At 40.0% G+C, this 14,787-nt stretch overlaps 1 protein-coding gene across 3 annotated transcripts in view; it reads left to right on the top strand.

Annotated features, from left to right (window-relative positions):
- Window positions 1-14,787, top strand: part of LOC118231891 (dickkopf-related protein 2-like) — a 37,291-nt gene that overhangs the window by 15,127 nt on the left and 7,377 nt on the right. For 2 of the 3 annotated variants that reach the window (XM_035426240.1, XM_035426239.1), the window contains exon 3: window positions 7,890-8,039. In XM_035426240.1, coding sequence (XP_035282131.1) covers window positions 7,992-8,039 — 48 coding nt within the window. In that variant the 5' untranslated portion in view covers window positions 7,890-7,991. Of the gene's footprint in view, window positions 1-7,889; window positions 8,040-12,595; window positions 13,139-14,787 lie in introns of those variants that run through there. The other variant, XM_035426238.1, reaches the window with a different exon arrangement.

Genomic DNA, 14,787 nt, shown 5'->3' with positions numbered 1-14,787 from the left:
TATTTAGCTAATTGCAGTAATATCAGGCCTGTGTTGGGGTTGTCCAGCAGAGAAAATGCAAAAGGGTGGTTGTAGAGCAAACATGTTGTGCCAAGATTCTAAAAGTAGAATCTTAAAGATTTTTTGGTAGTGATTCAGACAATCAGAAATGCTAAGTTTATCAATGATGTCAATGATGTTTACCTTTGGGATGAGAGCGACTATTCAAACATCTGTTTTGGAAAGTCAATAGTAGCAGAACGCACAATTTTCTCAGATTTCAACACAGGGTAAAGTTATATACTAATAAGATAATAATTGATTTAAATTTCATATTGGAAATTTTGATGAAAAAACAATCTGAACCAGTAGCTGACAAACTGGTGTGTACTTATCGTAATACAGCTTAGCCCTTTGACAGACCAGTGTTGGAAATGTATTCTCTTACATTATCAGATACACCGTTATTTGATATTTCGGTATATGTGTCTTGTGCATTACACTTGCTTTGATTGGAAATTGCAGCAATTATTCCAGCTGTACTTTCTTCTGCGTACAGTCTATGGAACACTAGAACCCAGAGCTTACACAAGTTCAAACATAATATGTATGAGGTAAAGGGCAAGGAGATCAACAGCCCAATTAAACTTGTCCTTTTTGTTTTCCCTCAACTGCACAGCTTGCAATCCTGCACCTTGTATTGTACCACGTCTTTCAAATTAGCAGGAAGTCCGGATGTGTAAACGAAATGGGTGAAATTGAGCCAGGTATCCCCCCCTCGTCCCTCTCCCCCTCCCCCTGCCTCTCCCCCTTCTACTTTCATCCCAACATCTCCAAACAAAAAGAAAAAAAAACAAAACAGAATAAAACCCGAGATATGAATGGAGAGGATTGTTCATTTATAGATTCCGGAACGCCAGTGCAATCGTACCATGTGACTCAGGCATGTGACTCAGGCGACTTCTGGTCACAATCTGAGGGCAAACGGGCTGGGAAGTTCAGACACTCTCATTTCCTGCTGATGACATCATGCTCTGGTCCTGAGGCTCAGGTACCAGGCCTCGAGGGGCACAGATGTCCTGGGGCAGATGACAAAATAATCTTTACTTTGAACTGATTTACTGTGTAATACCTGCATTTATGGCATCATGCAATATGGAATACCGTTAGCTGCAGGTTCAGTGCTCAAAGGATTCTTCCAAAGTAACTCCAGTCAAGCCTGTGGTTACTGATCATAGGTAATGTTGAAATAAGTGCAGTCAGCATGTGGCTGTTGTCTTATGGAAATGCAATCATTGCATGCAATGAGCATGCAATAAATTGTTGGTACTAGGTAGAAAGATTTCAAATGGTGTTTCTATCTATATGCAAATCTAACTCTGACTGACCACATATTTTATTTGAAATCTACGTGTCCCATGCACATATTTGTTGAATTCTGTGCTCATGCTAGCAGTACTTTCTTGTTACTTATGTATATGGTCTCTGTGCATGTGCTTTACGTGTCTTAGATCTCAGGCCCCACGTAGACCAGAGACTGATTGAAAACACATGTCACTTAAGTTCACACAATACAGGACAAGGTTTCTCCCTATAACCACCAGGAATGAGTGCATAAAGATGGGGAAATCAGCATTTAAAACAATAAATCGGATACTTTCAACCAACAGACCCACATTTATTTAATGTAATGGACAAAATATAAAATATTTAGCATTTTAATGTATTAAAACATAAATCATTGCACAGAACAGACACCACTGTATGGAGAAAATCATAAAAACAACATCGTGAAAGTGCTTTAAGAGTTTAAAAACTCCTGCTGTCAAATCCAAAAGGAAACTGAGATTAGTTACAGGGAGTCAAAATCTCACCTCAGTTATAAATCAAACCAGCTGGGTCCTTCATAAAAAGGCATTTGCTTCCAATAAATATAACGTGGAGGCCAACTGAATCGCAGAAACTTTATGCGTGGACCCGATTGCAGATTAGAGAGGTTAATGAGGTCAATGATGTAGGTTTTTCTCTCTAACAGAACATGAATCTAGATTTCTAGATTTATGATTCTGTGGCAAAGAGATCAAGGTGTGCCCTGTCACATTTTATTTTGTATGATGCGACCTCTGATCATGCAAGAATGTTCTCTGGGGTGAACTGTGAATACTAACATGGGATGCTTATGTGCAGTTATAAATAAATAAGTGAATAAATAAATGATCATAACTAACATTACTTATTTGCAATATAAACTTTTACATTCATAGTTTTGATTTTACCTAAACGCCTATCCATGTCTGCCTCTCTGTTTGGGTAACTCATCAGTTCTACATTTTCTTTTTAGGAAAATACTGCAACGAAATGAGACCGATGACAAGACTTGTAGTAAATGCAGTTCTGCAAGTCATTTGAAATAAGAAGTTCTCTATTTATTACCTGGACTAATAACAGCTTCTACTCCAAACAAATCCCCCAACACCATTTACCATATGAGTGGCAAGTTCACTTTGAAAAACTGCTAGATTTGATATTAGACCACTCTGATACTCTGTATGCAAAAGTGCAATCAGCGAGTTGGCCACAGTGTGTGGATGTCCAAACTACTCCTTTGCAGTAAATGCCCTCAGTAATCTACTTCTGTTGAATATTTGGTTGAAAAGCTGGCCAGGTGGAATTTATTACAACAGATGCATTCTCTGTGTGAATAAATACCCTGTCAGTGTCACAGCAGGCGATTTCTCACCAGATGGATTTTATTTGTGAAGCCCTGCCTCCCATTAGACCATTTGATAACCAGTGGTTGCATCTGAGGTGTGAAAAGCTCGGTCTTATTATCTGAACAAACAAAAAACGTTTCTCCGCCCCGTTCCCTCCGCAGTGCACACACTGCGTAGCCTGTACCCAAAACCGTGTAAACCACAGGGTTCAATTGACCCATCAAAATGGTGCAGCTCTCTAATGCTAAAACCACTGCAGATGTTTACACCTGCGTACGTCATCACCGGCATGTGGTATGTGTGATGTGCACCATTTTACCAGGCCATAAATCGTCGCTTAAAAATGCTTTTTAAAAAATGTTCCAGGTAATTGAAACCAGTGAAAGACTCATTCAAAATCTGGCACTGTAATGGTGAGAGAGAACAATTGTGTGAAGTTGTGCATCAAAATGTTATGCAATGACCTGCTAATTGCAGACGTTCCACATTGTGTTTAGACTTACTCAGAATGCTTTTGACTGGACGTCACAAATAAGTATCAATAGTACCAATATTAGTATTGTTATGGAACAGTATCAGTGAAATACTCATTGAGATGGGGATTTTTATTCAGGCGTTTTCACAAGGAGGCTGTATCGGCATCGAGAACTGAGGTGTTTTGTTTAGGGACTCAATATCTGGTGTAGCCCAAATGCAATTAGGGCTTGTTCTGGTTGACATTACATGGAATGACCCCCCAAAAATGCACATCAAGAACAGCAGTCACAAGGAATGATCTCATTGCCAAATGAAAGGAAAATTCAAGGTTACAGTCTTCAGAAAAACCTGCAAAAACCTGCCATGGAGCCATCTCAATTAATAACATTAAAGTCACTCACAGTTTTTTTTGATTGTTATCAGAACAACTTGGAGAACTTGGTCATTTATCATATTCCCCCAAACCTATAATTATAACAGCAAGAATGTGAAAACTTCTTATGAGTTTTCTTTTTTAAATCTTTTTAAATTAGAAACAGCTTTGGATGTGACCCATGATCTTTTCAAGTGCTTTTGAGTGGAGAATACCAAACAGACTTCCCAGATCCAACTTAACACCTGAAACCATTCTGTGCTCTTGCTTCTAACTAACAACACATCAAGTCATTCATCAAAAATGCTATATCCAAACTTCCTTCTCAGCTTGGATTTTACATGTCACTGACCCAACAGGGCTAAATTCTGTTTCTGTTTTCAGGGCTATCAATATGTGTCCTGAATGACTTTCCAATAAACATACTCTGGGATTGTTTATTTCAGTATACAGCTTGTTCACTGTAAGTTTAGAAAAATAGAAATCTGGAAGAAAGATGGGGCAATCAGGTGTTTGAGACATCGGCTTCAAACATTTCCCCATAATTTGTTTAGATACACTTATCTCGCACACTAAAGTCTAAACTAAACTTGAAGTCCATAGATAATTCCACCAAAAACTTTATTAAAAGCATTTCTCATCATATCATGAAATATATAAACAATTCTTAATTTTGATTTTTTAAATACAGAAGTGTAGAACCTCAGAGGAATGACTGGAATTTAAATTGAACACATTTGATATGAATTTATTGAGCAATGAAGTTACCCCTTTGTCTAGGTGTGATGGCACTTTGAGTTTCAGTAGAAAGTGTGACTCATTTCCACGTAGTTCTCATTCTCATTTTTTTTGCATCGGTCATAATAAGGAGGGTCTGTATCGCACAGTTCCTCTGGTTTCACGCCTTTTTGGCCGACTGGTCAGACTGAGGCTATATCTCTGTAGTTTTGTAGAGAATTAGTGCATTTTATTGAAAGATTGTTGGGAAACAATACTGGATTGTCTTCTTAGAAGTGAAAGTATGCAACAAATGGGACATTCTTTTTGGGTTGATCTTCTTTAAGAAGCACTTACGGTAAAATACCTGACTTTTAAAATTCAAGCAATAAAGAGCCAGACCCTGGTCGATACATATGGTCTACGAATGGGGCTGCTGTCTCTCCATCTCTAATATAAATTCAGTTACCAGACTGACATGCTAAAGCTATTATATATCAGGGGTAAGTAAGGGCCTTGATGTTGAGAAAGTATGTGACAAGCTAATGGAGCTGAAGGCTTTCCTAGACCCCCTCAGCTTCTTCACATGGAAGAGGGAAAGGTGGCTGCTTCTCAGAGTATGTCTGCAGACCAGGGATAACCAATAAGTATGCAGCATTTTGCATCCCAGTCAACTGTACTGTGATCGATCCTTCCTTGTTCACTGTGATTGATCCTTCCTTGTTCGCTGTGATCGATCCTTCCTTGTTCGCTATGATCGATCCTTCCTTGTTCACTGTGATCGATCATGCCTTGTTCACTGTGATCGATCCTTCCTTGTTCACTGTGATCGATCCTTCCTTGTTCACTGTGATCGATCATGCCTTGTTCACTGTGATCGATTTCTTCCTTGTTCACTGTAATCGATCCTTCCTTGTTCGCTGTGATCGATCCTTCCTTGTTCGCTGTGATCGATCCTTCCTTGTGAACAAGGAAGGATCGATCACTGGGTTGCTCATTCGGCACCACCTAGTGGCGCATCGATCGAGCCCCACGTTCTTGGATCAAAACTGGATTATCCGCTGACTGTGGCCGGTAGGCGCAGTTGGCGAGTGTGTTCCAACTCCGCTGAAATACTACCGTGCCACGTGTTTGTCCCGATGCACCCATCCAAAAAACACACCGCACCATGTGAAGACGATCAGAAAGGCAATATCCCTCTAGAAATGGACATAAGTGTTTGTGATGAGAACATATAAGGATAGCGGTGGTGGGAGTTCGTAAAAAACCTGCCGTTTTAGCAGCGATTGTGGGACCACTTTGTCCCGCTGAAAACCTGCATCGAACGGGATGTCTGTTTACATAAGCCAACGGCGTACAAAGTTCATTTAGAATGCTAGGATTTCACGAGCGACAAACGCTGGTAACTGAATGAGGCTGAGTGAAACCGAGACCTGAAATCAGTATATCCTCAGACCCGAACCGCTTCGCTCGGTGAGTATCGGCAGCGCGGGTCCGGGGACAATGCCGCATTGTGCCGGAGTTATTTAATCCCGTGTTGCAGAGTAACATTGACAATGAGCGATCATATAAAAAAAAAAAATGATGTCACCACTGTTTGTGAAAAGAACAAAGAACCACCTTAAAGGCTCGCAGGTTTTACGGTCCAGTTCAAATGAGGAGCCATTCATGAAGGACGAGGTTGGGAGCATGGCGTAACGCACATTGATGAAAGCTTGTGCTGTTTTTCTGTACTGACAAAATTCACAGTGTGTATGGCCTACAGGTAAACCTTCTTTTAGGTAGCATTTGTTCTAAAATTGGTCTGTTATATGTTGCAAAAGTTGCAAAATTTTTGGTTCCCCAAATAGTGGTGACCAAAAGAACGAAAACTTATAATCATTGAAGAGTAGGTTTTTAAAAACGTTTTTGAACTAGTCAGTGTTCTAGAACTTCATTGCGTTCAATTATCAGTAGTGGTTGTTGCATCAGCATTAGAATGTTCAGTTCAGAACATTCTATTCAAATTTTCTCTACGCCTTAAAGGGTTAAAGTTTGGCAAGGAGCTTTTATTCTCTGGCTACATCCAGCTCAAGTGAGGAGCCATTTCCTCAGAAATTAACCAATCCATCTTCCTGCACCATATGAGGACAGAGGCAATTATTGAACGGACAACATATCCTCCCAGGCAGAATTTCCCCATTCACCATTTATAGCTACAACTTCCTGTTATTTGCAGTAAAGGTTTCAGATAATGATTATTTAAATATGTTTTACCAGATGTTAATAAAGTCAGTTTAGTACTATTCAAATCCACAATGGATTAGAGCAATCAAAGACATTGATTTCATAATCCTTTTGCAATGTGCTGAAGAATATTCACATATTCTCTGTTCATAAAACACACATACTGTTGTATGATATATTGTTTTGATGGCCACAGTTTTATCTGTTAGGAGGCTTATGATGAAAGATCATGCCTATTTCAAGCACTTTGCAAAAGTAATCGCGAAGAAACAAAAAAAAAAGTACTACTACTGTGCATAAAAATGCTTATTAACTGGGAATTCAAGAGGATACACTTCAGATTCCACCCATGAAGTGCAATTCATGCGTTATATAATCCTTGGGAAATAGTCCAAATCTGACATTATTGCTGACATCTTCTTGATCTTAATATGAGTAATTAGTCATAAAGTCATATCTCACGTTTCCATAGTTATACCTAAGGCTTACTATTATGTTGCTATGTTTCTTGGAATCAGACCACCTGAGGGAGAGAGAGAGTCGTGCCTCAGTTGATATCCGCAGACTAAAATACCATATCGGTGTGCTTCAGTAGTCACGCCGATGGTAATCACACTGAAATGTATCGCATTTTACTCCTTATGTTAGCGGTTTCTGGAGTGAACATAGTCGGAATTTAATGTGTTTGATGATTGGACAGAAACATTGCATTCGATAGGGAGACAGCTTGCACAACGACCAAAAACGAGCTCCTCTTGTGGACTTCCAAACTGCTAGAGCCTAAGAAAATCTGTCATAATTGAAACGGGACAGTCGATTTTGCTTTCATTCTGTCAAGGATGTTAGAACTGCTTTTGCTCATAAGCACACTGTTTAGCCACTTATGTTTGTGGTGCAGTTATGTGGTGACATGCAGACACAATTATCCTTTCGTAGTCACTTTGTTACCATTTTCATTTTGTTAAAATTGGAACAATTAAGAAAATGCTTAGTAATGTTCAGTTTAACAAGGTTGTCCCTTCTGCATTCTGACAACAGAATGATAAGTAGAATAGGAATTTATACTATAATTGTTCATTTGTTTATTAATTGACAACTAATAAAGTCTTCTGATTTGTTTATTGATGCTTCTTATTAGATTGTCCTCAACCACATTAAACTGCATGTCATTCTGGAGCGCGATTTATTTGTCCTCTTCGTTTTCTTAAGCATCTTTTTTATGGCAGGGAAATGTATTTCTTCAGTATATATATATTATTTTGGAATATTCTCAAGTATTCATGCAAAGTAGATCTAGATTGGCAAGATAAATCAATTGCTTTGGCATCGGACAGAAGAACGCCAGCTTACCACATCAGGGGTGCTCATGCTATTCCTGAAATACTATATCTGTTGTCTTGCAGCCCACATGAACCTGATCCTCTCATTACTTATGTGAAGTCCCTGCCAAGAGATTCTCTGACCTGGTGCCAGCGTGTTCCTGAACACACTCTCCATCGCTGCAGATGAAAGGAGGAAGTCTCCGTGCTGAGGAGACAGGTGGTCGCTGCCAGGTAGGACACCAGCTCCCCCCATTCCCCCCCACCCCCACCCCACCCAAACCCTCAAGCCTTTTACACTGCTGTAACTCAAAGTGAGGGGGGGGGGGGGGGTACAGGTACAGAGCGTGGTTTCAGTTTACTCAACACCACATGCCATCACCTGACACTTTGACGGACTAAAAAAAAAACATTTTTGTTATTAATTCACCTATTTACATAACAGAAGACCCAGCTTCAGAAGTGTAAACTGCTCTATGGCATCATGCTCTGTCGGATCCATTGCGTGGGGTGGACCGGCAGTTCGTATAAAATGTGGGTCAAAGTTCTCAAGATGAATCTCAGCTGCCTGCGCTTGTCTCGCGGCTCATCCTCCAACATTCTAAACCGCCCCTTTCGCCCCCATGAGATACAAACTGCCAGCCACCTGCCGCACAAACCCGCGCCGTCAAATCGCTTCCATGTGGAGGAAGACAGAGGAGGCGGTAGAGAAATTAATTAATTATTTTTTAAATCGCTCTTCGTCGTTTTGCGAATGTGTGATCCGCATCCACAGATTCACTTAAAAAGCCTTGGCGTGTGTGATTTAAAGGCGTTTCTGACGAGGTCCGACTGTGGGGGGAAAAAAAACTAATGTGTGCAAGGCCCCGACTCTTGACTCTCTATTCACGAATAATAAAAAAAAACCGAGGTGGCCTCTATAAAGAATCAGCTCTGCCCGTGTGTTTCCCTGATGATGTGCAGCTTTTGTTTTAAAAAAAGATGCGGCTAGTTGTAGGTCCCGTTATTTATATAGGAAGCTGTGCAGTTTACTGGGGCGAGATGGAATTCAACAGCACCATTTGCTTCAAAGCTATGAAACCACAAATATTTAATTGCACTCTTGAAACATTAACTCTGATGTCTCATCTTGTGTTTGGCTTATTAATTATCCAATGAACCTAATATGGGTACATTGGAAAGTAATTTTGAATGAATAAATAAATAAACAATCAAATAAATAAATAATAAAATATATCATTCTTCATTAATTTATAGTGATAAACAAAACAAGTGAAAGCTCCATATTTGCAATCAGTGTCCATGTGATCTTTAGGGTATAAAAAGCATTGCAGCACCATTGTCTTACAATGGTAGCCTAACACACAAAGTGACATGCTTTTGAGGAAAAGAATATGGCTCTCCCATGATGTCATGCACTCCTGGAGCTGCATGAATAGAACTTCCTGTGAATGGAATATCTGCTGAAAATGCGTGTGCCTAATTAGGCTCCTTGCTTTGTTTCTGGAGATGCATATCACTTCGCTCTCAGGCTAAGCTGCAGGCTAATTGGCTTCTTTTGCGGTGAAGCGATCTGTGGGACGATCCCGCCCTTTAACAAGGGAGCACTGGTCCCGAGACGGTTACCTACTTGATGGTTGCCCAAACGTGAACTGAGGCATTAAAATGGAAAATTGGCCTTGGGTGGCAAATTAAGATCCCGAAAGATCATTTAGAGACTCCGGTCCAGTCAAGACTGCTGACCACTGATTGCCTGGAGTAAAACACAAATGATGAAGTGAAGCGGTTGGATATTTGATACGTTCCTCTGTGTATCTGGATGTGCACATGCAGGGACCAGAAACGCAAGGCTCATGAAAGACAGCTGTCCATGTGCAGGCCAGGCCAAATGGCATGGTCACTTTTTGTAGCCTAACGAGGCCATCATCACGGTCACCACAGACGCCCAAATTAATAGCAGCAAATCGTTCCGATAGCGGCGTGGTAACACTTTTATAAACGCAAACTACATGAACTACACGCACAGTGCACGTGCGGTGAATTTAACAAGGGCTAGGTGGCAAACGCTGACTTAGCAATCACTACCGGCGATTGAAAGCGATGGAGGTCTAGAACACTGGCTTGGAATTTTGAAGAAGAAGGAACAAAAAAAACATTCCAAAAAAGCCTTCGCTCTTCTAAAAGGTTAAAAGGTGTCTCCGAAATAGAGCAGTGCTGCTCGCTGCGCTTATGTGTGGGACAATAAACGCATTATTATTTGTGCGGCTGAATCACGTTTCACAACTGCCTACGCTGGAGGCTGTCCAGCGTTACAAAGTGCTCCTCGTATGAATGAGCTAGATTGTGCCAAAATGGAAACACAACACCTGATATTCAACACACTTTTTTTCCAATCTTGCTCAAACACAAGGCCCCCCCAATAGCATCTATATTTAATTTCTCTGAATTGTTCTTTTAATTATCCTCTGTGGTACATGAACAGCGTATTTGTGCACGAACACAATCACTTTTGTTCCATGGTGTTGTGCTTTGTCAAAAGACATTTAAAAATGAAAAGTGACTGACCAAGCAGGTCATCTACAGCGCAGGGCTTCATATACCAAGACTGCTCCTTTTCACATAGTCCACCAACACCACAGTGGCCTAGCCTTTTGGTTCAGCTTTTGTTGACAATCCACATGGATGGCCCTAATTTGTACATAATTTCATATTTACGTATCACATACATTTCCCACATCCCTGCTGGGAAATTTTTCAGACAGTCAGCTGCCATGCCAGCTGTCAGTTAGTAAGTTAAGGGAGTATTCCTGCTTCTCACCCACTGCATGCTGGGATAGGCTCCAGGAATAAGTGGTTTTAGAAAGTGGATGGATGGACACGTGGATGGATATGGGAGTGAATGTGTGTTTGTGTGTACGGGTGTCTATTCTACGAGTGTAACCGTTTGGGACAGAAACCAGAACCTAACTTCTGGCACCAGACTAGTCTACTCCATCTTGTTCTATATTATGCGTTAATTGCATTCTTTGTCACTGACCCTTCTTTAACCGCCTGTGAATAATTTCCTTTGGCAAATGTGATTCAAATATCAGGAAATGGTAAACAACAGTAGACATTGTTTACATACTTTTGTGTTAACCCACATGAAGTTGAATAAAATATTAGTTTTTAGCACATTATTAACCTTAGAATTTCCATCTTCATCCATAAATTGTCTAAACTAAGTGCATCTTTGTTTAGTGGTTTTGTTGTTTTTTTTGTGAACATGTGCTTTAACACGTAGACTCAAAAAAATCTTTTTTTTTTAAATCACATTTTTCTTGTTTGAATAATTTCAGCCTGATTACATTCCAGAGGAGAATTGTGCAACATCTATTGTGGTTACTTCTGTAGCCAATAGATTCCACTTGCCAGCTGAAAAAAATGTGCACATATTGTGCCTAAAACAGCTAAGGCTTTGTGTGCCACTAATAAGAACTTTGGGGTTTGGAATCAGTGCACAGTGGTGCACGCTAATTTACAGGTGGAACTTCCTTTGGACATATAGGAAAGTACTGCTGTGGACTTTTAGTCATACATTAGCTGCACTTATCAGTATGTGTGCAAGGCTTGCTTTATTCAACAACTTCACGTGCCTTCTGTAACAAGTCTGTACAATTCATATAGTGTAAGCACACACACATGCACATGCCCACGCACACGCACGCACACACTCGCTTGCGCAAACACAGACGCACACAGATTCACATGCACGGACTCACACAGACACGCGCGCGCACTCACACAGTAATTGCAGGAAACAGAATGCTTGTTATTGCCTTATACAATACCTCCCCACAAATCACAATCAAGTAGCAAAGAAAAAAAACGTTTTACTGCGGATCTCCTACAGATTGAGAATTAATCACCAGCTGCTTTTGCGCATAGATTGTTTTAGCTCAGAGTACCGTTGCAACCAGATGTGTTCGTCTCTCTCTCTCTCTCTCTCTCTCTCTCTTACACACTCATATGTTTTCCAATTTTGATTTATTTTATTTGATTACTTCATAAGAATAAGGAGAAAGGTCACAGACGACATGCCATGCAGTCTAACTTAAACCTTAACATATAAATAACGAGTTTCGCTTTTCAGTTCAATCGCATTTTCATTTTTATGTTATTTGAATTCGCAAAAATGTTTTTCTACAGGAACAATAAACGTTTAATTTGCATTTACTTGCGAATCAAGGTAAATGACCAATCATATCTAAGCTAAATGTTATATCCAGGGTTAAGTATGCTGCATGTTTATTAATTGTGAAAATTGCATGGAAAAGGCAAATATTGTATTCCTCATATCGATTAATGCTGGTCGTGATATCTGTAATTAAACGATCAAATCTGTTCACCATCGGAATTTGTTACGACAAATGTTGTTAAATACAATGTCAGAGATACGAAATTAACTGCCTAGTTATACCAGTAGGCTGTAGGCTATTGCTTGGCTCATAAGAATTTAACCCCCAAAATTAGCCACTCACAGTTTCCATTGCATTCAATCGTTTCACACTAAACGTGGTCAAATAAATAGTCACAAATATAGTGCACAACTTTATAGGTTTTCCCCAACGGGGTTTCGGGTGCCTGCGTCTGGACGAAGGTGCTCAAACGACAATGAACAGCTCTCCAGCGCGCGAGCACTGGCGAGAGATCGGTTTCACTCTTTGTCAAATCTGAATAGGGGCGGGGGAAACAGACCCATTAGGAACCTATAAAACGAATGTATCTGAGATCATAAAACTCTAAGCTGCCTCGCAAAATGCTCACATGTAGTGAGGGACAGACTTCTGTATCCTGTGGGCATCTAAATTTTTAATGAATTAAACTTTTGTATTTACACTAAATATATTAGCCACGGTATTGCGATAGTCTACCACATTCATTGGGCTATATTTCTCTAAAAACAAAAACAACCCAAAGAACGACTTTATTTGCAGTTTCAGAATTTCAAAAATTACATGGGGAGTAGTTTGTTTTCAAGTGTCAATCTTTATAGGTGGGCGTATAATCAGTGAAGGGTAGCCTACTCGTTTTTTGTTACCTGTCAATATTAAACTATCCTACTTTTGTTCTGAAATACACACCACCAAGACTGTTTGCCAAGAATGCTGGAACTGGCGTGGACTAGGTGCTGGTGTTTTTTTATTCTGCTGGGCGCGGTGATAAGGATGGAAGAAGTAGGGGCTAAGGTAAACGCAATCAAATCGGTTTTACTGGAGGAACCACCGACACAATCGACCAACCACTCCGCGAATCATCAGACTGGAACCGTCAAAAAGGGCAACCCTATACAGGTAAGTGAATTGATCAATTCAAACTAATTCTGTCATAAGTAGGCTGACCATTCAGTAGGAATAAATTAGGCACTTGAAAATAATAAAGACCTGGAACAACTATGCTAAGCTAAAAAAATAAATTAAAAAAAACAATTCGAACGTAATTGTTAAATCCAAACGCACTGTGCTACACACAAACACTTAATTGCATGTTGATAATATTTGATTACACAGTACGGCGACAATTTGTGTTTATTTCTTATTGCTAAACTTGAAATAAAATTATTTAAAAGCCCCCTTTCAGATGTCTAGAAGAATGTAACCTAATTAAATCACACCGTGGTGTAATAAACGCCTGATATTATGGAGGTAAAAAAACGAACCGGAAATGGTGGACAATATTTAATCTGTAGACCCCTGCATGGCTCCACAAGTAAATGATTTAACTCCGCTTGGGAATCAAGAGCTGGCGTTTTTCTCACAGACATTTGCAATCACAACCTGCATTTCCGAGTGTAATTATTGTTTACGCAGCAAATTAAACTTCGCGTTCAGCAGCTTGAAATGGAAAGCGCGGTGCATAGCTACTCAGTTCCGCCAGAAATTAATGTAACTTCTGAGCAAGACCCGTGGACCAGTTTGTACACCAAATGGATATGTGTGTATGTATGGCCCATATGGGGGGGTCACCAATCCAGAACGACATTTTCGGGCTAACGGGGGGGAAAAAACAAGGGTCACAAAACCTTCTTGCGAAGTTTTGCAGATTTTAATACATCCTATATAATCATGCACCTATTTCCCAGGGAACTTATACGAAATAACGCGAATGCGGGTCATGGCCGATATTAACACCGTAAACTGGTTGATTAGCCTGTTAGTGCTGCAGTGCATTGCGCGCAAGTTGGCATGTCTCACTCAAAACGGAGCATCTGCGTTAAAACTCGCGATCAGAACGGTTTGTGAAGCATATTAAGCCAAACTTTAGCTAACCTGCTGTCATGACAGACGGTCTTTTGATCGTTTATAATAGTAAGAAATTATGGGCCTGGATATCCGGAAATTTTTGGAAAATGTTTGTTTGGATAGGATAGCCTTGTGTTTGAATTGGCATTGTTTATGACTTATGATAAAGTGCACTTTGATGTCCTTCATATGTATTTATTTATTCAGTTTGCTGTTGAAATGATAAATAATCCAACTATTGGATCAGATTGTTAGTGCAGAGATTATCAAACGAATTTATGCTACTAGGTTTCATTCGCTCGTTAAAAATGCACGTTTCCTACCTTCCTTGCCATAAGTTAATAAAGTGCTTAGTGATACAAACGAGCTGAAAGTGTGAAATAAAACAGAGCACGGTGTGACTGCTTGATACCACACTGACCTCTGTTTTGGTGCAAACCCCTGTTTGTGAACTGTAAAACCAACGAACCCCGAAAAGCTCTGCACTTCGAGAGGAACGGGGAGGGAGACAATTCTGGGAGGAATTTAAACGACGTCACTGCAGCGCAGTCACAGTGTCCCACAGAGACTCGTATGCGTTTTATGCCGTAATTGGACCTGCTAATTAGTCAGTTAATTACTTTTATTTGACAAATTGATAAAAGACAGAGCTTTTATGGTCAAGGATGGCACAATAAAGATAAAAAAACTTATCTCTTGTG

Source organism: Anguilla anguilla, chromosome 7 (assembly GCF_013347855.1).
Source record: "Anguilla anguilla isolate fAngAng1 chromosome 7, fAngAng1.pri, whole genome shotgun sequence".
NCBI classification, from domain to species: Eukaryota; Metazoa; Chordata; class Actinopteri; order Anguilliformes; family Anguillidae; genus Anguilla; species Anguilla anguilla.
This window is presented reverse-complemented; position numbering and strand designations above follow the sequence as displayed.